This window comes from Sander lucioperca, chromosome 18 (assembly GCF_008315115.2).
Source record: "Sander lucioperca isolate FBNREF2018 chromosome 18, SLUC_FBN_1.2, whole genome shotgun sequence".
NCBI lineage: Eukaryota > Metazoa > Chordata > Actinopteri > Perciformes > Percidae > Sander > Sander lucioperca.
In genome coordinates this window covers 5,352,344-5,376,971 of record NC_050190.1, presented here as the reverse complement: position 1 = coordinate 5,376,971, position 24,628 = coordinate 5,352,344, and the positions used below count along the sequence as shown (strand labels likewise).

General features: G+C 39.6%; 3 protein-coding genes across 9 annotated transcripts in view; 2 read left to right on the top strand and 1 right to left on the bottom strand.

The window, feature by feature from the left end:
• The window catches only part of ttc7b (tetratricopeptide repeat domain 7B), a 49,257-nt gene that overhangs the window by 7,049 nt on the left and 17,580 nt on the right, over window positions 1-24,628 (bottom strand). For 2 of the 7 annotated variants that reach the window (XM_031321279.2, XM_031321282.2), the window contains 5 exons: window positions 23,616-23,666; window positions 20,110-20,250; window positions 18,070-18,272; window positions 16,636-16,709; window positions 14,471-16,262 (listed from right to left, as the gene is read on the bottom strand). In XM_031321279.2, coding sequence (XP_031177139.1) covers window positions 16,115-16,262; window positions 16,636-16,709; window positions 18,070-18,272; window positions 20,110-20,250; window positions 23,616-23,666 — 617 coding nt within the window. In that variant the 3' untranslated portion in view covers window positions 14,471-16,114. Of the gene's footprint in view, window positions 1-14,470; window positions 16,263-16,635; window positions 16,710-18,069; window positions 18,273-20,109; window positions 20,251-23,615; window positions 23,667-24,628 lie in introns of those variants that run through there. The other 5 variants (XM_031321281.2, XM_031321283.2, XR_004895781.1 and 2 more) reach the window with 4 other exon arrangements.
• Window positions 951-10,411, top strand: calm1a (calmodulin 1a). Its single transcript, XM_031321285.2, has 6 exons — window positions 951-1,182; window positions 7,578-7,608; window positions 7,918-8,061; window positions 8,472-8,578; window positions 8,864-8,999; window positions 9,256-10,411. Exons 1-6 carry the CDS (start codon window positions 1,180-1,182, stop codon window positions 9,282-9,284), a joined length of 450 nt encoding a protein of 149 aa, XP_031177145.1. The 5' UTR covers window positions 951-1,179; the 3' UTR covers window positions 9,285-10,411.
• On the top strand, window positions 1,191-7,314 carry LOC116065704. Its single transcript, XM_031321284.2, has 2 exons — window positions 1,191-6,369; window positions 6,732-7,314. The coding sequence occupies exon 1, from the start codon at window positions 5,606-5,608 to the stop codon at window positions 6,257-6,259; it is 654 nt and encodes a 217-aa protein (XP_031177144.1). The 5' UTR covers window positions 1,191-5,605; the 3' UTR covers window positions 6,260-6,369; window positions 6,732-7,314.

Genomic DNA, 24,628 nt, shown 5'->3' with positions numbered 1-24,628 from the left:
ATGTGGTTCTATGGTTTTGATGCCAGATGTAACGGCAGCCAATGGCTGAAGAGACCTCAGCGGCACACTTTATGATTGGTGCCAGATAGTGTGGTTTATGACTGCATATGTTAAATAATAGAAAAGTGGGATTCATTTCATTTTGTATTGATACTAATGTTTACATCAGTCGATTATTCTAAATCTCTGATTGCTGTGTACAGCATCAAGGCTGGATTACCAACAGGGTAAAGCAGGCAACTGCCATGGGGCCCCGGGGTCACTTTATGTCATGCATGCAAAACTGTTAGGGAATGTGCACCACTTAAGTACAATATCAAGTAAAGCAGGTCCTGCATTATTAGCTATTTTTGCCATGTCTTGTAGAGGGACCTTGTTTCAAGAGCTTTGATATTTTTGTGCATATAATAGAATACATACACACTGCACAGGGGGCGTTTGGTGTCAGTGGCTGATGGTTAATCCAGTCTTACACAGCATGCACACCCTTTCACATTGAAAATCTTATTGTACCTGTCCTTCGCTTCTCTTTCTAAATGAAGACTATCGTTTTTAAGAAACCCGGATACCCCCCTTGGAAGAACTTGCCACTTCACGCTACATCAACAGAGCAAAATATATCATTAAAGATACCTCTTTAAAAAGTAAGTAATTACTACCATCCTGCAATCCACTAAGCACTTGCTGCACTTTAAATAATTTTATATGTATCTATTTATTTCATTTGTATCCCACTGAATGTCCTTTGTCTTGTGTTTTTATGTTTAAATGTTTTTTATGTTGGAATGCATCACCTGAGTGTCACATCTAATTTCGTTGTATTCCTATGCAATGACAATAAAGGCTTTCTATTCTATTCTATAAATTAAAAGTAACTTTCCCTGTATGAAACATGACAACCCCAAAGACAGGTACGTGCACAGCAGCAGTGTGCATGTGTGCATGCACAGCAGCAGTGTGCATGTGTGCATGCACATTCACGTTTTAAGAGACGGAGAAAGAGCGAACACCTTTCACTGATTGAGCGACTTTCCCCACAGTGCGGAGGAATACAGTGAGCCGTATAGCAGTGGTTCGTCCTGCCTGCCCGCCTCCAGCCAGCCAGCCTTCTTGCTCAGTGGCAACCTTCCATTTCCTCTCTCCCTGTAGCGTTAGCAGACCAACCTTCCTAACTCAGACATGGTGAGTATTTTGTCAACCATAGTTTGTGATATGTTCGACTTGAAATTGGGTTGATTTGACTGAATGCCAGCCAGGGGTTCTTAAGGCTCTCCCGGATAGTCGTTTTGTTGAAATATCCCGCAGCCTCCATTGTAGAAAATGGACTTGTACCGTTAGCTAGCCAACTATGCTAGCTGGTAACACTGTGGCGGCTAGAAATAGTATATTACATCATTGTTGCTTAAACTCGTAACCGCGATTACAATTATAACGGTAGTTGATATTATCACACGCTGAAGTGTAACACTAGCTAGTTACTTGTTACAGGTGGCCACATATTGGCAGTAGCTAGTTGCGGCGGTTCAGTTGGCTGCCGATGTTAGCATCACAGCTAACGTTACACCCCCCAATGAGGCAGCTGTAACGTCTGTCAAATATGCATTTCCGCGTCGGGGTAGTAACGTGAGTTGGTTTCCGCCATTAGAAAAAATAAATGAAAAATAAAATCCATTTTACTTATATGGTTTCCGCAGTCTCTCTAACGTTACACTGTTTTTTTTATGCCGATGTTGCACCGAAAGCTGTGACCAATTCGATTCACAGACATACGAACCGAAACGAGACTGATGGGTGGTGTTGGTGGGGTAACACACAGATTTACACTTCAGTTCCGGCCACTGGTTTCTTGCTACTAGCTAATAAATATTGTAACCCGTCTAATAGTATTTATGTAGGTTCACATTATCGACAGCTATCAAAGTACAACATGTTACCGTTGTAAAAACTGCACTGGTAATAGCTGAGAGTCCTTGTTAGGTCACAGAATACCAGATATGTTTGTTACTGTTAAACCTGTATTTGAATACCATATTGAAGTGAATATTTTTGGGTACTGATTTATTTTTTAGAAGAAATGTCTTAAAGTCTGCTATATCCTAACTACTGTACCTGATCATTGCAGTCAAGACATTCCTACAAACAAAGAAATGTACCTCCTTCCTTCTTCTTTTACAGAACTGTCTCCGTAACTGTAAAATCTGGTTTGTTTGTTTATAAACAATGGCAGCTTCGTAGTCAGTGTCCCTGAACACTCCCAAGGGAGTGGTATGAAATGCAGTCATTTGGGAACATTTTTATAATATGACATGGTGGACCTTTTCTTTAGGCTATGTGTAAGTCTTAAATGGACACAAGCCTTGTTTGACAGATGCAATCCGCTGAACACATCGTTGGCTCCTTGCACTTTCATTACGCAGTAAAAGCCCCCTACTTCAGTTAACTCCCATCAGTTACGTAACTATTATTTTAAAGAAATGCTGCAGCAACATATCACTTAAATTCATGTTTGTTGTGGATTATTTTCTAGATCACATCGTAACGTGAATTTTGGTTGGTTGTGGTCTGACACGTCCTCCTTACAGTACATACAAGCCTTGACTAACACTGGTTTGTGTCCTTGGGTGTGTCCGGCTATCTGTCCCAGCAGCTCATTAACTACAGGAAAGTGTTATAAACTGTATCCCAGGTGGGACATATCTGCTAATCATAGTGCTATAATAAAAACTAACAGGCCCCTCTTTTTTAGAAGACCTGGGTCAAAAACCAGTAGACTGCTGTTGTTTTTACACCAGTAAAATGACTAGAGTAGTCTTTTTAGTTGTATGGTAGGTGGTCTTAGCAGTGTGCAAATCCAACTTTAATTTCTTGAGATACTTGCAACATGACATTTCTTATTAAATATAACATTAATTGCAGCATATAACTTTGGGTTATTTCAACTAAAGTCAGTTGTTTGGCAATTGATTTCAAAGTAGTCTAACAGGTTTTCACAAGGAATGAAAATACTAGGATAAGCTGTGTTGAACTAACAACTTTTCATTGGAATGTTCCTGTTTAGATTTTAAAAGGATTTCAAAATGGATATTCTGGCCCCCTTACAGACTTCTTTAGTGTTAATTTCTGTATCTACCTGTTGGATTAGTTACCAAAGGTACATGGTTGGTTTGTGGTTGCCATAGCTACATTGACAAAGTTTGATACAGGAAGAAGTTTTAAGTGGGATTGAGACATTGAACATTGGTTCCTTTCCATGTGTAGGACTTGTTTAAGGCAGAAAGACTTGTTTGGTCAGTCTTACTGTGGTTGGACTGTGAATCAAATGTGCTTAGCCCACTTGAAGTTAAATATACTTGAAACAAAATATACATTGGTGTGTTCTCATAGTCAGCTTTGATCACTTGATGTGTTTACATCTTTACACATCAGCATTCGCTCTGCATGCTACCTATTTTGTAGTGTAGTGATTATAAAGATATAGAATAGGCCATAGCTTTTTTTTTTTCCTTCCAAGAAACATTTTCTTATAAAAATGACCACAATTAGAGCTGTGTATGGTAATCACAAATTGAGTTTTAGTAGCAGTAGTGGAATCTGTAAATTTCACTAAAACCCTTAGTTCAATTTTCTTAATACTGCCCATGGATGCTGTTAAAGTAAATCATAGGGCCTACATGCTGAACTCACACACACCATCTAACAGGAACATGGTCTTTACTGCGAGGCATTGCAGGACCTTGAGAGGAATTTGGCCTGAGTATAAGAGGGGTTAGCAGCTTGTTAACTAGTGTTGGAGCGCACGCACACATGAACACAAACACATCCTGTCATTATCGGCAGCCAAATTCTGAAAGCCTAGTATTTATTACTTGACAGTACTACTAATACCTTGTAGATGAAAGATTTCAGTTTATATTCTCACCTTTCCTCCCTCTCATTCTCTCTGGCTTTAAGGTCAGACAAATGCAGAATATAGTTGGGATCAGATATCAATATTTAGAGTATTGATTATGATCATTAGCTTTGTGCTTTTGATTTCTAAAATCCTTCCAGACAGTTTCCTAATCAATCAATGTTAAAACATGAATGAAAAAGATTCAAATATCACAGCTTGTGGTCTTTCTGTCTTTTATTTATAGTTATAACATAACGGCATCAAAGGTATTGTATGCCATGTTGCTGATGTTTCTGCATTAAAAAGAGCCTAGTTACTAGCAAAAGCAAAAAAAAAAAAAAAAAAAAAGTAATGAGGGTTTTCATGAATCTAATTGGTGCTTAAGAACACACTCATGACTTGTGGAAAGAAAAGAAATGTGAAGATTCACAAGCAATGGGATGGTGATTTCTTTCTTCGTTGTGTTGGCAGCAGTATCTTGTAGAGGACGCACTTTATCATTTGAACATCTGTTAGAATACATTCATGCACATTCTTAAGTGATATTGGTGCCATTATGGATTGAGTTTTGTAAGAAGGGCAGTTTTCCATTTTTGGCTCATTTACTTCAAACCAACCTTAACCCTGGACTCATGGCGAACTCCTGAGGTGTATCACTCAGAATCTGTTGTAACTGTGTGGATAGGGGCTCCTGTCAGAGGGGGGCATTTGGTGTGACCCATGATGCTGTCTAGGAGGTTAGCAGCCACCTGATCCTCCCTAGGAGCCGCAACTGTAGCAGTGAGATGACAGGCCACAGTTTAACACATGCGTATAGACACACACACACAAAAGCCCCGTGACCTCCCCCAGTCTGGACACTGTTACTCTCGCACACCTTGAATCAATTTTCCTGACACATTTGGGTGGCCTGTCCTGGCCTCTACACACACCCATTCTCTTTCTCTGTCAAAGGGTTGAAGGCTATTCTTCTTTTGAACCACTGCAGGAGGTGGACACTTCATCTGTGCATCCATCTTTACTGTACACCTGTTGGGGAGATGGACGGACAACTAAGCCTTAACTGTCATGCCTAGGCTTACACACACACACACACACACACACACACACACACACACACACACACACACACACACACACACACTTGTACATGGAGGGACAGGGAGTGGGGTTCTTCATTGCCTCACCCAGCTGGAGTCAGATGCAGCCAGGGAAGGACAGCGTCTGGTCACGTTCACTCACAGTGCTTCAAGACACAAGGACAGAAAGATCGACAGTTAGGCAGGCAGGCAGCATTATTGAAAGACAGACGGATGGACAAGTAACCAGAAAAAACATCAACAGAAGGACTGACTTTTCCATCAGCTCTTTAACCAGCTCATTGAAGAGAGACCTTGCCTGTCAGGTCAGTGCCAATCCACTGACCTTTGCCACTCCAGAGGGATTGTGAAAACTTCTGTCATCCAGACATCCACTCACACTGGATGGATTGAAAGACGAGTCCTGCAATTATCCAGTCATCTGATCACCATTCATGTGTCCATCCAACTATCTACCTATCCACAAGGACTAAACTGTTTTGCCGTCTACTCAAATCAAAACTCTATCCAAAATGTTCCTCGCCAATACAGTTATGTAACTTAAGAGATGGCAAAATCTGTCATCCACCATTCCCTCTGTCCATCCGTTTTACAAATCAGGAGCAACTGATAGATGTCTGGCCATCGTTTTTTCCATCCACCTATTCCTTCCATCCTAAGGCATCATTCCTGCCCTTCATGCCATCATTCCCTCATCATGCAGCCTAAGAAAGCCACTCTGTACCCAGCAGAGGATGAGCTGGTGAGCCTCTCCACCGTCTATGATCTCTTGGATGAACAACAGCATTACTACAAGGAGCTCATCCAGCAGCAGGAGAGGAACTACAGAGCCTTCCTACAAATGCTGATGGACTCGTCATCTAGCCGCATGGACAGCCTGGTTAGAGAGATGCAAGACCTGAGGAACTGCCTGCAGAGAACCAAGGCTGAGCTGGCCGAGGTTAAAAAACAGGGTGTCCAGAACAGCAAACGGGCTGAGTGTCTGGCTGAAGGCCTGGTGATGGTGCGAGGGGCTCTGGATGGCCTCAGCGTCAAATCAGGAGTAATTGGTGGAGGTACAGGAGGAAGAGGTGTGGATCTGATGCAATGCAGAGGAGGTGGTGGGTTAAGGCTGGATGGAGGAGGAAGAGGAGGTGGAGGCAGAGGTGGAGAGGCAAAAAAAACAGCACCAAAAGCAGTGAAGCTGGTGGCAGACCTCACAGATATCCACTTTGATGACATAAAGGTTGTACACAGATGCACAATCAGAGTGAAATGTATGGGTTAGCTAGAGCTTTTAGCATCGCTTAATGGTATACTGGTGTTAATGTATGGCTTGTGGATAGCCAAAAACTCCTGCTGTCCCTGTTTTGAGATAGTACGTGGTTAATGCTGGTCGTTTGTAGAGGTGCAACGATTAATCGATTAGTTGTCAACTATTAAATTAATCGCCAACTATTTTGATAATCGATTAATCGTTTGAGTCATTTTTTTATTAAAAAAATAAGATTTCTCTGATTCCAGCTTGTTAAATGTGAATATCTTCTAGTTTCTTCTCTCCTCTGTGACAGTAAACTGAATATCTTTGAGTTTTGGACAAGACAAGACATTTGAGGACGTCATCTTAGGCTTTGGGAAACACTGATCCACATTTTTCACCATGTTTTGACATTTTAATAGATCAAACAACTAATCGATTAATCGAGAAAATAATCGACAGATTAATCGACTATGAAAATAATCGTTAGTTGCAGCCCTAGTCGTTTGCTGCGACTAGATGTTAGTATAAGTGTGCTCGGGCAGCCAGTCCCAAAAGTAAAAAAAGAAGAAAAGCGAAAGGATCTTAGTCTAGTTTGTACGAGTTTGTGATCCAGAGTGCTTCTTTGTCTTTGTGTCTGGTTATGGTCGCAGCACTTTACTCATGGCGCATGCTTGTTTTAAAAGGAGTGTCCTTTAGACCGATACTGGCTTTTCAAGGCTGATACGATTATTAGTTGTTTGGAACCAATATGTGTTTACAGTGAAAATGAAAATCTTTAAGTCAAAATTAAGATTTTGGAATGTTATAAACTCCAACACAAAACTTTGTTTAAACGATTTAAGCCATTATTTAATAAATTCGAAACTCAACATAATACCCAGTAAAAGATAGTCAGATAGTGTTGTGGGCGGGACATTAAGTCAGACTCGGTGGTGAGTGAAACCGAAGCAGAGGGACAGACACAGAGCTGTAGCGGAGCTACAGTAGCGCACTTTTTAATTATCGGTTATCAGGCAAATAAAACGCAGATACCGATAATCTGAAAACTGCCAAAACACGGGCCGATAACTGGTCTATCCCTAGTGTCCTTGCCACCTGCCATCCCCTGTGATTGTTGCACAAGTGCGATGGCTGTTGCTGAGTGGCTATGTGCTAGGAAGTAGGGTTTTTAACATCTGCGAAGTAAATTATTAATATTGCATAGGAAATAGATTTATTAAAACCCGTTACTATTTGCATCCCGGCCTTTACCTGTAAGATTAAGCTATTTTTGTATTTTTAAAAGTGTAAATTTTCTCTTTTCCCTTTTTTTCTACTTTCTTCTGTCTTCTTTCTGTTTCTGTAGGCTGACCAACTAACAGAAGAGCAGATTGCAGGTATGGTGACAACATATAAAGACTGCATTTATATATATATATATATATATATATATATATATATATATATATATATATATATATATATATATATATATATATATATATATATATATATATATATATATATATATATATATATAACCTCTCTTTAGCAACAAACACACATTCTCTACATACGTCCATGCATTATCACATGGAATATAAGTTTTGTTACTAACATTTTCTTTCATCCTTTCCTCCACCTTCTGTATTTTTTTTTTATTTTTTATTTTTTTTTTGTCCCCTCTTCCCCTTGTGTCTGTCCAGAGTTCAAGGAGGCCTTCTCCCTGTTTGATAAGGACGGAGATGGCACCATCACCACTAAGGAGCTGGGCACTGTCATGAGGTCACTGGGTCAAAACCCAACTGAGGCCGAACTCCAGGACATGATCAATGAGGTGGACGCAGATGGTATGCTGATTCCGCCTCCACATGGGGAAGGATTTTGTGAAACTGGTCGTTATAGACCCTTTTTAACTATGTGACTAGTAGGGGTGCACGATTCAAAAAATGTCACGATTCGTTATCGATTTTCAGGCTCAAGATTTTTTTCGGTTCAAAAAAACGATTCACAGTATGTAAATGTAGTCCCATGTGATTGCGGTAGACGTACAATTTTTAAAAATTTTTTTTATTATTATTAAAAAATATGAATAGATTTTTTTAATTCTATGAATCGATTTTGAATTGGTAGAGCCTGAATTGTGATTCGAATGTGAATCGATTTTTTTTTTTTTTTTTTTTTTTTTTTTTTTTTGCACACCCCTAATGACTAGTTGTAACCATAACTTACTTCTGATTTCCTTTCTTTCCCCCTCCAGGCAACGGAACAATTGACTTCCCTGAGTTCCTGACGATGATGGCAAGGAAGATGAAGGACACTGATAGTGAGGAGGAGATCAGGGAGGCATTCAGGGTCTTTGATAAGGTAAGATGTGTTTATGTGCACGTTTTGTTTTTGTGACCAACAAGACGAAGCAAGAAAAATAATTGATTCTTAGATGCGTTTTTCTCATCAGTTTAGCATTGATACACAAAACTCATTCATCTGAAATCAGAACATCCCTAAACTTAAGCTGACAACTAAGGAGGAGCTTGACTCTGTTTGGCCTGACAGTGATGCTTGATAATGTAATGTATGTAATGTAATAATGTCTTCATTGAAAACTGTGTGTGACTGACTGTATGCTGTGTGTGTGTGTGTGTTGGGCAGGATGGCAACGGTTACATTAGCGCAGCAGAGCTGCGTCATGTGATGACTAACCTGGGGGAAAAGCTGACCGATGAGGAAGTAGACGAGATGATCAGAGAAGCAGACATTGATGGAGACGGACAGGTCAACTATGAAGGTACAAGAGATCAAAGACTGTCTTGACATTTAACCACACTGATACAGTTTAAGATTACATTATGATTAAGTATGTTTATGGAACAAGGCTAAATTATTTAAGCTGACAAACGCTCATGATAGACAAAAGCTCTGTAATAACCTTGTGTGCCCAATTGCTGTTTTTTTTTTTTTAGTCTGATAATCATTTTGTACTGTGTTATAGTACACAATTTAATCCCTATTCCTGATGAGTTTTATTGTTTGTTTCCCTGCAGAATTTGTTCAGATGATGACCGCCAAATGAGCTGGGCTGGGACAAAGAATCAGTCAAATGTTTCACTTACCTCTTATTGCAAAAATCTACATTTATTCATACTGTTCTGTATAGACAACTTAAACTGAATGTTGGAAAACTGAAAATCTGTCCATATAAACAAGCTCAAAAAAGGTAAAAAGACAAAACGGAAAATTCTAAATGAATCTGCATGTACTGGCTTGTATTCCCCGCCCCCCCAGCGCTGAGCTGCCCAATCAGATCTCTACTCGTTAGACAAGCAGCCTCTCTGCATCTGGCTGGTTTGGCCACTGCTCCTCTGCTTCCTGGTTCCATCTGCCTGATGTCCCGATGATCATATGGGCTGTTCAATCGCCTTTCTTCTATGACTTCCTGTTTTCTTTTCTTTTCTGTTCTTCATGCATGCAGCTTTAGATGGGTTACTGTTGAGAGCCCGATGGCAGATGGCTGTTGTTTGGCCTCAGGTTGTTCTGGGACCCACATAGAGGAGGGAGGGGTTAGTTGAAAGATGGATGGGAGTGAGTGAAGCAGCAGAACCTTTGCCGTTTGCTTCCCTTAATGAAGTCACTGACAATAGATATTTTTAAGAAATTTTTTAAAATGGAATAAATAAGAACTCATTTTAGATTCTGTGTTAATGGCATGTCAGGATACTCGCTTTATCCTTTGTGTGTTTACCTTTTTTGAGGGGGAAGCTTGGGTGGGGCATAGACTTAAGCCCCTTGGGTGTTGGAAGTGTATCGGACTATTAGAGGGGTTGGGTGGGCTTCAAAGGTGATGATATACAAGAGCGACTTTGAGGCAATATTAATATCAGGTTTTGCAGAGTTGGAGATTTACAAACAATGAATCTGTGGTTATCACTGAAGCATGCGTATGTACAGTATATTGCCTCAAAGGTTGCATGCGTTTCATGATTATACGGTGGGGTTTAATTTCAGTAGTGGGGACAGGGTCGGTGCTTTGCGGCATTTCTATCTTGTGTTTGTGTGCGAGTGTGTGTGTGTGTCTGTGGGTGCGGCGAGGCCCGGCCCAGTCCAACTGTTCTGTCCAGTTCAGTTGATCTGCATTCCAAGTTGTACAAGCTAGTCTTTACATTTTGTTTTTCCAATAAAATACCATGAACTAACATCTCGTATTGGGTCTTTGTGCGTTTGTTTCTTAAGAATCAGCCGACTTGTGTTTTTCTCTCAGTGAAGGCAGATTCTGTGGGGGAAGTGCTGCTTTTAAATGACTCATCTGTGCTATTTATTTCATGCGATGTATTTCTGAGAGTGTAAGACATAGACACTGAAGACATTTTAGGAAGGGAATGGGTCAGCTTTTACATTCCTAAATGAGCAGTTATCAGAAGAGCAGAGAGTTAGTCTGGTTTTCAACAAACGAGATGAGAACTGAAAAATAATACAAAATGTTGCAACTAGTCTCAGTCTCTTATAAAATAAGTATTCGCATAGCAGCTAAGCTGTTATTTAAAGGAATGATGGGAAATAGAAGGCAGGAATTAAGGGTCAGGAATAAAGTAATACTGAGCTGGGCCTCTCTGCCTATTAAAACAACACCATGGTGACTTTAATTATCTTCCCTTGTTGATAAGCTATTAACAAAAAGCACTATCAATGAAACAGGTAAACGAATACAATGTGCTATCAATATAACTGAGGGAAAAGTAGCAATTTTGTTGCAATGAGGATTTTTAAAACGTGGGACTATTCAAAAGACTTCAAAAGTCTGTTGACTAACGTGCACACACGAGTGAAGGTTATGGACACAAATGTGTCCTCACTCAGTAGTACTATTTGTGTATGGAGGGGTGTCACAAGGACTTAAGAACGTCTGTCTGCAGATGAGGAGTCGTTGCTAGGCAACAGAGCCTGGCATGGGGTGGGTGGAAGTGAAGGAGAGGGAGCAGAAAACTGTGGGAGTTAGAGGATAGAGCAAGAGAGGAGACAGGGGGTGGGGGGGATATGAGGAGGTTGAAAGACAACAATAGAAACCCAGGACTTGAGGGAAAGGAAGAGAACGAGGGATAAAAAGAGAAAATAACAGATTCACATTGCATCTTAAAACCCATAAAAGCTCTCCTCTTTAAGATGCCTCCCGTTTTCCTCTGGTTCAAAAGCTGATTTTCTGGCTTTAACAGATGAATCCAGTGGAAGTTTTACAGTCTATGACAATAAAGGCTTCTCTCTGTGTTTAATTACTAGGGAGCTATGTCAATAAGCAGTGTAACTTCATGTTTGTAGTACTGGTACTTGCACTGATGCTACTTCCTCGGATATACGTACATTATAAAATGAAGCTGATGATTCTGATTATGGCATTGACAGGAAGCAGACAGATAGAGATGGAGAAGTGAAGGTGTTACATGTATCTATGTAACACATACAGTTAGCTCAAATTATGTAACTGTCTGAAGTGTATTAATATATCTTGCTGATCACTGCCACTTTGACGTTATTAACAGTCTCTAATCCAGAAGATTAATCTCACATTTGGCTCAAATTCATCTCACACACATTTACACACAGTGTATCCTTCACAGATACACAACCCCCCACTCCTACATACACAAATATTTAAGTTTTTCACCTGACAGCCAAAAGAATAGAGCGGTGTGTGTGTGTGTGTGTTAGGGTTCGACATCCCATGCTACTGTATGAGGCAGATATTCAGTATAATGTCAGTCAAATGTCTCTTTCTTTGCTCTTTTTGCTTCCAAAATGGTATGCTATTTGCTACATTTTCAGCATTTGCAGATACTAGATGTCAGATTTTACTAGAAAATGCATTTCCTGCAGAAACTGCATGAGAATGCTTAAAAGCTAAATTGCTGAAGCTAAACTGAATTGCTGGCATAATTATAGATAGAAGAAGGTGAAGTAGTGAGAATAGTTGGAAAAATGGAAATGGTTTTAATTAGTATGAATTTCATTGAAATGTTGAATAATACCAATAATGTATCAAACTCAAGTGGAATATTTTAAGTTGAAGAGAAAGTTTTAAGACGATGTTCTCTCAGTATAGTCATAGTATAGTATGTCAAAAAAAGTGATAAAAAAGTCATGGTATAATGTGAGGGAAAAAGTCATAGTATAATATGTTGAAAACAAGTATTAAAGTCATAGTATACTACCTCGAAAAAAGTGATAAAAAGTCATAGTATAGTATGACGAAGAAAATTATTAAAAAGATCACAACTGAGATGTTCATAAGTCTACACACCCATGCTAAAGTTGACTAAAAAGAGGAATAAAAAAATCATCTTTTGGAAATTGATCTTAATGCCCTCATTAAAAAAATGAGGAAAAATGCAATCTTTAAGGACACCAACTTTCTTTGTGAATGAATAATGTATCGTAAAAAATAAATGTTCTTCCTTAAAATACAGGGGGCATAAGTAAGTAAGTACACCCCTATGTTAAATTCCCATAGAGGAAGGCAGATTTTTATTTTTAAAGGCCAGTTATTTCATGGATCCAGGATACTATGCATCCTGATAAAGTTCCCTTGGCCTTTGGAATTAAAATAGCTCCACATCATCACATCCCCTTCACCATACCTAGAGATTGGCATGGTTTTATTTCAGTTAGCCTAATAGCTGGTTTGATTTGCATTGAGAGATGATCTTATGGAAAGTACCCCATGCCAATCTCTAGGTATGGTGAAGGGCATGTGATGATGTGGGGCTATTTATCAATTTATTTTAATGTATGTCGAAAAAATATATTTTAAAAAGTCATAGTATAGTATGTCGAAAGAAAGTCATAAAAAGGAAACACTGTATGATGTTGGAACTGCATTAAAAAGATGAACTTTTAAACTGCTGAAACACAATTAGTCTTCATAATTCCACTTTAAAAACACTGGTGTGTCCTCCCATGTTGTTTTGCTAATAAGTGCATGAGTAAATGTACTCATTGCAAAGAATGGTCCCTCCCAGAGTGTAAACATGCGGTGTGATTACTGCACTTCTGAGGATTTTCATGCTTTCAGATAAGTTAAAGAATTGATAATAACATCTTTATTTCAGACTCACAATAGGTCCATAGCAGGCATGCATGCATCTTTAAAAAAAATCAGAAAACTAAAAAAGTGTAAAAAAGATAAAGTGTTCTTTTATGATTTTTTTTTACATTGCTCTACTTAATGTATGAAACAAAACAAAAGCATTTTAAAAGCCATTGGATTATCTGAAAATGCATTATCACAGAGCTGAATACGGAGCTGTTATCCTTAGCTCTTGAAAAGCTTCAGAGCTAGATGGGTTTCACAAGACAGCGATTGTGCTCCTCCACAAGTTGCTGCAACAATACCCGAGCCTCAAACTTGTACTGAAATACAGTCCTTGTAAAGTTAAAGATGCAGTAGATAAGACTTATAAAACTAACTTTCTGTCATATTTGCTGAAACTGACCCTATGTTCCAGTAGAACTACATGAATCCTCAGGAACCACCTACAGCCTGTAGTGTGATTTGCAAAAATCCACAGCTCCCTGTTCAGATGCACCAATCAGGGCCAAGGGGGGGGGTCTAACTGCGTGTCAATCACTGCTCATGCACATGCATTCATTCTCCCTTGTGGGGGGAGGGGCTTAGGAGATCGTTTTGGCCTTTAGCAGAAAGGGGGGAGGGATTGAGTAGTTGTCAATGTTTAATTTTTATTTTTTTAATTAAAGTCCTGGATCGTCACAATCATACCTACAACACCTTTAAGTCCAGTGTTTCAGAATTTTAGCAGGAAGAAAACCTGATTCTGTGCATTCAAGAATTAATCAAAAGACCAATATCAGCCTGTATACAGTACATTTGTGGGCTGAGGCCGTGACCTTTAAGGGGGACTCATTGTGAGTGACACCTGAGAATACAGCAGTAGTGGGGGGGGTCCTTTGTCTGAGAGACTGAACTGTGGCTTCCTGACACTCTAGGACAAAGCCTGTCAGCGCTGTAATCCTCCGATACAAAACACACGAAAGAGGACACACCTATCCACTGACAGACACACACCTGAGAACGTAACACACACTGCTGGCTCCGAGGTCACAGTGACAGGGAACACCACCACACAGACACACAGGTTTGTACTAACCAAAATATTAAGCCTTAATAAACATCTAAGCGCACATTGAGTAGAAGAGACATTGCGGCATGTTTTCAATATTCAATATGTCAAAATAAAACACACTGACAAGAAATTCCACGTTTTCAACCACTTTTATTATCTTTGTCATTGTAATCATCCTAATTTTCAGTCGTTCATTTACAGCACAAAAGGACTCTGACTGGCTGAGCTCACATCAGCAAACTAAATCGGTTCATCCTTTTATTCCTCCACCTGCACCTCAGTTACATCCCTCTCCAGAAAATAGAATTATAATTTACTTTCTAAAACAACAACAGTAATAATACACTTGGAACAATCAAATATACAACAATAATCCTTTGTATTTATAATGAAATGAAAAAGTATATTCATCTTGTTCAATGTACAATGACTGACAGGACACAGAGACAACACGATCACTGGCTGCATTTACACACAACAAAAATCAGATTTTTGAAAAAATAAAATATAACAGATTCCTACCATTCATACTTAGAATTTGTTCAAATATCAACGTTACATAGGAGCACTGTTTTTTCAGCGGTTTAACTGGTTATCTTGTTTCTGTTCAAGTTTTTGTAGTTGGCACTCTTATGTGTTCAGCTATTGTGACTACAGCTGCAAAAGCATAAAACATGGAGAATTATTATGGAAGTAGGATTTATAGCAATATTTTTACATTTTGGGTAATATGCTCGTTCGCTAACTTGCTGAGAGTTATAGACAAGAAGATTGATACCACTCTCCCAAAATGTATTAAAAAAAAGTATTTCTTTTGCTTCCCTTGGAGAAATTGAATATTAGGGCACACACTGGAAGAAATTGCAAAATAATAGCGTGTCATGGTAATATGGCTAACAAAAGGAGCATGTAAAGGCTGTCGACATGAGATTAAATGTGCTTTAATTTATACATGTAAAAAAAAAGAAGTGACAGCCGTCCCTTGGGACATCAGCCGTTTCAAATCTGATCTCCTGTGTGTGTAGATGCAGCCTGTGTTTTGGCATTTAGACTGATTGATTGCTTCTTCAGTGATCTGTTGATGATGCCTGTCAATGCTCCAGTAGATTCTCAAAGATTAGGCTGTCCTGAGCCAGCCATACAGTAACCGTGATCCTCTCCATGTGGACAGCAAGTGAACGTGTGTGTGTGTGTGTGTGTGTGTTGAGATCATCAGTAATATTTGGCGTGAAAGAAAAACATGAATGGACTAAATAACGTGTAAACAAAATGTAAACTCTTAGGCTTCTGAATGCTAGAAATGCCAGAGTAGGAACTCAAATGTATTCTTATTTACATCTTTGAACAGGACAGAACAACAAACACACACAGCATACTACAAATCACATACAGCCAGACACAAATACGCACAGGCAACAGAAAGTGCAGAGAGAGAGACACACACACACACACACACACACACACACACACACACACACACACACACACACACACACACACACACACACACACACACACACACACACACACACACACACACACGTCAAAGCCACAGCAAGGCATTGTGGGAAGGGTGGGTGGGCACTGGGAAGCATGTACGTTTGTGTACTATTTTAATTTCTATACAGTGTGTGTATTTACAGTAAGGGTATGGCAGTAAAACCTTGTGCAGGTGTGTGAGTGGCATGCAGGCATGCTGTGTGTGTGGCTCGCAGGTCCATCATTTGTGCCACTGTGTTACAGTACTGAGGCTACAACTGTGAAGGTGTGTGTTTCATAGTGCTCTAGGTATGATGGTGAAGGGCAGAATGGGGCTGCTGGCCTCCAGCTCCAAGGCGGTGAGGAAACACTCGGTGGCAGCCGCAGCGTTCCCCTGAGCCTGCAACACCTCACCGAGGCTGTTCCACACATCATGAGCCGTACTGAGGAGAGGAGAGACGAGAAGAAAGCAGAAGAGGAAACAGGAGAGAGGAGAAAAGAGAGAAAAAAAGGAATCAGGGAGAGCATAGGAGAAAAGGAAATGAGGATGGAGAAGAGAAATCAAGATAAGGAAAAGAGGAAACAGGAAAGGAGAGGTGAATAGAGGAATAAAGCAGGAGGAGAGGAGAGAGAGAAAGAAAGAGGAGAGCAGGAAAAAGGAAATGAAAAAAAAACAGGAGAGAAAGGAAGAAGAGAGGAGAGGAAAAAATAGGAGAAGGGAATTATTGCAGTGAGTGACCTAAAATATAATAATCACGTACATTGCACTGACACACACACGCACGCGCACACGCACACACACACACACACACACACCTGTTGACCTGCACAGCATCCCTCAGGACCTTTTCCGACAGACTGTAGCGCTGCAGCTGGTGAAGAATCAGACCCTGTGGACATTAGAGACACAAAGAGGAAGAAAAAGGAGTTTCAAGTCATTGTGTTGTGATGAATGTGTACTGCTGTGCATCGCAGTCATACTAGTAGTGAGAATAGAGTAACATTACTAGCGTTATTGTTGTATTTTATTGCATTAAGTACCACTGACTGAAAGTACTGACACGTCATCAAGCAAAGAGCTGCATTATTTATAATAGAGCCACATATTCTATAACAGGTGTATATATATGATAATGGAGCAGCAAATAAACTGTCCTAAATGGCTTCCACTGTCTGACACACGCCTCTGTCGTTCAGCTATTCAGATACATTACAAGCTTTTTCCCTGTAAATGTATGTAATGCAAGAAGGACTCAACGTGTGTTTCCTCCATTCTGCAGCACTTCAATTTAAAGGAAGCTTTGATTCACGTTTGACCAACATTAAGGACATATAAATGCATATTAAACAAAAGTATGGCCCTGAATCATATGTTACATCTCATTAGGTCAAAGTCCTCTAGTTGCACAGTTGAGAACTGGTATTCCTCCTCTGGCCACTGAGGCTGGCAGATTCAAACATATTCAGGAGGAAAACTGTGTGAGATCTGTGGAGTGGATAGTGAGTCTCATTTCATTTGTATTGTACTGTACATACTGATGATTTTGTTTCAAAACCCTGAAATCCTATTTATCTCAAAGGCCTGGAGAAAAAGCAAGATACATCATTTAGGTAGCATTTATTCTGATGTCTCATTTATGAATAATTTATATATTTTGTTCCCACATGAAGGACTGAAAGTCTGATTGTGAAAATCACTCAATTTGGTTTCCCTCTTTGTTTTTTTCTTCCTTTTTGTAGTATTGTTTGAAAATGTACACTTCATTCTGGATCTGGCTTATATGAATTTGTGGTGCCTTGTAAACCCTGGACATAGTTATATATGCATGACACAATAATAAACACTTTGATTCATTCATTCCATTTGGCGAGAGTGGAGTACGGTAGGTCAGCGCTGGTGCTAAGAGACTTTTATAGTCCACAATAACCAGTTTTGGGATGGCCCTCGGTGAGGTAAAATGTGAAGGTGTAAACAGAGGCAGAGAGTACAGTGCTACGATTGGGATGGAGCCAGTAAGAAAGAGATAGAGGAGCGAACAGGGAACAGAACATTGTTCCCTCCCTACACAGATGGTTTAATGGGGCCGTCCCACAGGATTATGGTTGATTACATAAAACACACAAACCCTCTGGCTGTACAGACAGCGCAGAAGGATAGGACACGTTTTTTTTTTCTGTTCTCAAAGGAACAAACACTAGGACAGAGCAGAAGGAGAACATCAGAGAGTGTGTGTGTGTTTTGTCTATTACCAGTCTCTGCATGGTCTTGACATGCGTCGGGTTGATGGACAGGGCCTCTTCATACCAGCGTTTGGCCTCGTCTATGTTGCCCCTCAGTTCAGCTATCTGCCCCCTCATGTACAGCACATTATGGGATGTGGGGAAAAGGTTAGAGGCTTCCTGCGTGCATGCCGTGGCCTCTGCTGGCTTCGACATGCCGGTGTACACCTCGGCTATCAGAGAAACACAGACCGGGAGGAGAGATTGCCAACGTGAGGGTTTAACTATGAGTGCACGTTTCCTTTTGCTTGACTAAAATGTGCCGTTTGCAGCAGCTTTCAAACATCAGTATCTTTGTCAGTATCAGTATCTTTGTGGTTTAATTACTGAAAGCAAAATAACAGTCAATATAAAACCGGCAGCCTCTATCTCATAAAACCAAGACTGCATTTCCCAGAAATGCTATTGTTGTGTGGTACAAAGAGGATGCTGCAACATCTCAAGTAACATTTTTAAACCTCTTAAACTAAAACAATGTATTAAAATTAAGAGACACAAACAGAAAGCTATATTTATTTATGGAGAAAACATTTTTGAAAAAAAAAAAAAAAAAAAGCAGTGAGAAAGCATAACTCAAATTTTCTCTCTCAAATAGCATAAATCCGAAAAAAAATTTCAGTATCAAGGTCACCTAATGACTTTAGTATGGAAGAAGAGAAATACAAACAAAGAATGAGACAGACAGAGGAAATGAGTTTGAACCGTCTGCTTGTCTGTCCTGTGATTGGATGATTATTTTAGCTGTGTCGCCAAGCTGGAAATGACCACCACTGACAGGAAGCAGCAGGAGAGATAAACAGGTGCAAAAAGAACCTCTGTCTATGTGTGTGTGTGTGTGTGTGTGTGTGTGTGTGTGTGTGTATGTGTGTGTGTGTGTGTGTGTGTGTGTGTGTGTGTGCTGTCTGCATGTGTTTATGTATACTCTTTAGTCTACTTATGTCTGTCTGCTGGTGATGCAGACATTATAATCAGGGCTTGAGTGTACTTTAAAGGTAATCCAATCTGCTGCTGTTAAAATGAAGGAATGACTGCTTGCGACCATCACATCACAGGTTTTGACCTTTTAGTCTCAACATGTGATTTTTCCTTCTCTGATTTGTCTTATTTGGAGGATTTTAAAAGGCCTAAAGAGATGAAAGTATCCTGTATTTTTACATACTTGAAGGTTTTGAGAGGTAAACATGTCTAGTATTTTATAAGAAAATAAAAAAGACAAAAGTAAGAGAACTATTCTCTGTAAATGACTCTATTCTATCACTTTAGTTGTTTACTGACCACTCAGATTTATTTTTTTTAATTTTTGGGCATTTCAGCCTTTATTGGACAGGAAAGCTGAGACATTAAAGGGGGGGGGAGACATGCAGGAAAACCGTCACAGAACGGATTCAAACCCTGGACCTTCTGCGTTGAGGAATAAACCTCTGCATATGTGCGCCCGCTCTACCAACTGAGCTAAACGGCCACCTGACCACTCCGATTTATCTCGGAATCCCTTGGGGAAGTCCCGAATAGTCAAGTGTATTCTAATACGCGATGATGATACAATTTGCCCTACAGCAAGAAGTATACCTATTACCAACTAATAGAGTCAACAAAGCATTACAGGACCTACTGCATGTTTACGCGTCTGTTGACTGATGTGTCACTATATTTGTATGTATTCAACTTAATAACCTAACCTTATCACAACCACCTGAAACAAGGTAGACATGGTAACAATAGGAGATTGATACCCTGAACTCACTGAAAGTCGCAGACATTCTTTCTTTCATTCTTTCTAGGTCATATTAACCACCTACTGAATGTTAAGGTAACATCAGAATAAATGTTTTTACAATGTTTTGTGGCAGTGGTAAGACAGAAACCACAGTCATAACCTCATCTAGTCTTTCTGTCTCTGTCAACCCTGTTTTAATCCATCCATCCATCCATCTTCAACTACTTGGCCGGGGTCAGGTCGTGGGGGCTGTTGCACTTTCATGTATGTAACGGTTATGTACGTGTGCATACCTGCATGCAGCCAGATCTGAGCCAGGGTCATCCAGGGGTGCAGGGGTCCATGTTTGGGGGCACTGCTCTGCAGAGAGGAGGCTACCTCAGACAGAGCCTGCTCTACACGACTGGCTGCTATAGATGTAGCATGAACTGAGCCTGGAGGGAGAGAATTGAAACCATTATACACGCCATCTCCTAAAGGGACTGACTCACTACTGCGGCACATTAGGCAGCCATGTGCCACAATGCAGGGTTTTAATTCAATCAAACACAACAGCAGATTTCACTGATTCCTACAATTTCAGACAGAAACAAGGAATTTATCAGTGTAATCTGGAGTGTTCGGGTGCAGTTGAAAGCTCAAAACTCTGGGCCCACATTGGCACACAGTTTCCTGTTCCTGCACTAAAGCCTTTAATCAGTCCACAGCATTCCACACGCTGCAACACACAGTGTTATGGCTCTGGTTAAAATGAATCATATTCTGCACCATCATGCACAAACACTGCATCACTCTGCTGATTAGTTATTGAAAGAAGTGTGTCTCTGATTTTGTCTCTGCATTTAAATTACAAGATTATTACAGGGACGCAAAATGGCCACCACATGGGACTGCAGATGCACACTGCAGATCTGTGAAAGCAAAACCTGATATCATGATTGTGTTGTCAACTCCAATATTATTTCCCACATATCATATCCTTCTAATGTTACATAAAACATATATATATGAATGTTATTGACTTGCCACTTATCTTTTATTGCCTACTTATCTATAGTGTGTTGTCATACATATTCTTTTTGATAGACTGATACTCTTTTAAAGGTTTTGACATTTGTCAAAACGTCTAGAAACCTCTAAACATTCTTTCCATATTTCCATGTGTGATTTTGTCTAAAATGTCAGGATGTAAAATAGTAAATCTGATAAATATTGACTCAGTGACGACTTCATCCACTATGATCTGTTCTACATGCAATTTAGATTTTGATCAATTTATAGAACTGCTTTTACAATTTTAACATTTTAAAATAGATTTTTCTGTTTCCCTCATTAAATGCAGTAAAACATAGATACTGATTAATGAATTTCCTAAAAAGATTGGGAAATATAATGGGTGCGCTAAAGACAGTGCTAGACTAAGAAGTTTGTAAAAAATATTTTTGTTTTATAGAAGTCAACTGCAGCCTGAAGGGATTAAATAACACATACATATGTGCTTTTTATAAAAAAAATGACTGATCGTTGAAGCTCGCTGGAATAAAAGCTTCACTTTAATAAAACATCTCCCACACCCTTCTCTTATTATTCTGACCTACGATGATGTAAAATAATCTTCCTCCTCTCACTACATTGCTACTATACTGTGTGTTTGTGTGTAAAGGGACAGGAACTACCTATGTGTAAAAGATGAGTGAAATAAGGATAAAAAAAGATTTGAATATTACAACTGTGTGTGTAATGTGGTGTGTGTGTGTGTGTGTGTGTGTGTGTGTGTGTGTGTGTGTGTGCAGGCAAAGAGAGCTAGTGTGTGTTGCTGATAAGTGGCTTTAAAAAAGAATGTCTCTCTCAAACACACACATACAAACACAAATGTATTTCAAGTTGAGCAGCCTAAGGGCTTACGTTAAGTAATATTATAGTAGATGGCAGCATGCAGAGGCCCAGCCAAGTGCAGCACATTCAAACATGTTACAGTATATTGAACTAAACTCGGAAATTCGAAATAACTTTTGCCTAGGGGTGTTTCAACGGCATTTCCTACTAATTAATCTGTCTGCAAATTTACTCAAAGGTTCTCCATTTATCTCTATTTAATTTTCCCTTACATCCCCTTTTACTTTCCTGAATACACTAGTTATCATGCACTGCAAGGCTCATACATCATATAGACGGTAAGGCACATGGCCTTGACAGTAAAAGTGCTATTTAGACAGTGATTAGTCAGTCTAACAGTTGGAGAAAGAGGAACAGAAGTGGTACTCCATTTTTACCTCTGCCAAGGTTATGTGCTTGACTCGGTTTGTCCATTTATTGGTTTGTTTGTGTGTCTGTCTGTCTGTCAGCAGGATTATGGAAAAACGAGTGCCCTGACATTCATGAAACTTGGTGGGAGGTTGCATATGGGCCAAGGATGGACCCGATACATTTTGGAGCAGAGCCAAATCAAGGGGCGGATACACAAATTATTTTTCACTTTCGTTAACATTGTGAGATAGGGCATTTGTGCCGCATTCATGTGGTGTCGGAACAATCGGAAAAATGAGTTCCCGACTGGGAAAAGTCTCACTGCATTAACATTGTGAGATAGGGCATATGCCTTGGCAGAAGTCTGTGCTCTCAGAGTGCCCTTCTAGTTTTATATTGATTGCTTTCACTTATACCATTTTGTGCCCCTAATATCTATCAACTGAGTATTTGTAAAATGAAAATATATAATAAATGCACCTTCAGACATGATATATATATTTTTGTTTTTAAATATTTAGAAACAAGTTTTCACTCAGTGAAATTTACACATTTTCTAACTACTTATGAAAGCTTCCTAAAGTGCCTAAAACGTGGACAATTCACACAGCAACACATGCACTACTGTAAAGCTGCTCTGAATTAAAGGAATACACTGACCTAAGGGGAAAATGCCACTAATCACCACAGCATAAACTGGTGAGTGTGTGGTTATCCTCTGTGCTTCCAGTGTAAGGCACATTTTAACAATGACAGGATGAGGAACAGATTATTTGATCTCCATAGAGCATGTACACAGTGCTTAAGTGTTAATGGCAGTAAACAACTAAATGTTGATAATAGATGCACAGAGGTGAAAATAATACATATTTTCCTCTCAAACAAGATTATCAATGGGGCATCTTATCATGGATTCCCTCATTCAACCTTTTCCACAATAGTTTGCTAGATATCTTTGGATTATGCCAAAATTATTGTAATCAATTAAGATCATTCGTAACTTCTTTCTCATGCCGTCAGTACAGTCAGTACCAGTATTTGATCATTAGTGCTACATGCAAGAAGCTGCTTTTTTCTCTCCTTTCTGGTGTTGCTCTGTAAGCATTTGCTTTCTTTTTTGCTTTACTGTGAAGGATAAACATGTCAGAAATGGTACCTCCATCTCCCTTTTACAACTCAATGTGCTGTAAAGCATTTCAAAAGCTTTCCAGCAAAACCCAAAGTTTGTTTCCTGAATACTTTCACGTTGCTTTGCTCTGATAAATTGAAGAATGTGTATGCACAACACTGTTTTTGGAGAGATATTTCTTTAAGTCGTTGTATTCCTTTAAATCCTAGACCACCAACTTGATAGCAATTCAGTACAAATCTCCCTGAAAATGGCTGCAGACTTTAAGTTAAAGCAGAGGATATATGTACATATGTTCTTCGTACAGATATTGTACATATATCGAAAACCTCGTCGAGGAAAAGGAAGTCAACAGGGACCAAAGGATGGATAAAATAATGGATGGGAAAAGGAATGTCAGATGGAGGTTAGATGGCTACTTACAAACAGAAAACATGGAGGAAAAACCAAGAGTATTAGCTTCCTGAAGGCCGCCTTGAAAAAAGGATGGATAGGAAAAAAAAGAAAGACGATTGTTAATGATTGAAAAGGAGGAAGAGACAGAGAAGAAATATCCAAATCATATCCAGAGCACGATGAGGTTTTTATTCTTCACAGTAGCCTTTAAAGGTCATGACACACCGACCAGATGGCCGACCCCCAGCAGAAAAGACAGTTGGACTGATCAGTATCCCCGAGTTGGTCAAAAAAATGCCTCGGAACACACCGAAGCGATGAGACGTAATACGTCTCCATAACAGCAGGCGGCGCTAATCTGTATTGTCGCCCAAAAATGAAAACCAGCAGCTGATTGGACGAACGCGTCACGTGGGTCTGGTTTCTCCGGAAATTCACAGCCAGACTGTCATGGCGGCTTGTTCAGAATACAATCTCATATTTTACTAAAATAGTTCACCGAAACGTGTTTCTGAAAACATTTTAAACGAGAAATAGGCCGTGCAGTTGCTGAATCTGTCTTCATTTCAGATCAACAAAGGTCAGTTTAAAAGATTTTCATCAGATTTTGAGAGACTCTAGTCATGCTCATCCTGCTCCTCGTTTCCGGGTTAGCACTCTACCAATCAGTTTTACATTATATTTTTGTGTCCATTACTTTATTACAGTTCTGATGTTCCTTCGTGCTACAGAAAAAAAGATAAATAAGAGTAGGTGCCCAACAACAAGGATAAAACCAATCAAGACCTTTCTAATAAAAACATCCAAGTTTTGGACTAAAGTTTGGAAAGTTAGAGCACTCCTGAAATAGTGTAAAACTTTGAAGATATGTCATTTGAGTCCGACTGCCAGCAGTGCCCGCCTTCCGATTCAACATGTCAAATCGCCCAAAATAAAAGGCACGGAACACACCGAACAGACTCGAGTCACTGACCTCACCGGACTGTCCGACGGCCGATTATCGGCTTGGGGTGTCTGGGGCTTTAGACTTCATCACATGA

Excerpts from the sequence above, each read along its gene's own strand:
- calm1a (XM_031321285.2), top strand. Across the intron at positions 8,062-8,471 it reads CAATGAGGTGGACGCAGATG|GCAACGGAACAATTGACTTC; the intron begins GTATGCTGATTC and ends TTCCCCCTCCAG. Across the intron at positions 9,000-9,255 it reads CGGACAGGTCAACTATGAAG|AATTTGTTCAGATGATGACC; the intron begins GTACAAGAGATC and ends GTTTCCCTGCAG.
- LOC116065704 (XM_031321284.2), top strand. The coding sequence starts at position 5,606 with ATGTCTGGCCATCGTTTTTTCCATCCACCTATTCCTTCCATCCTAAGG.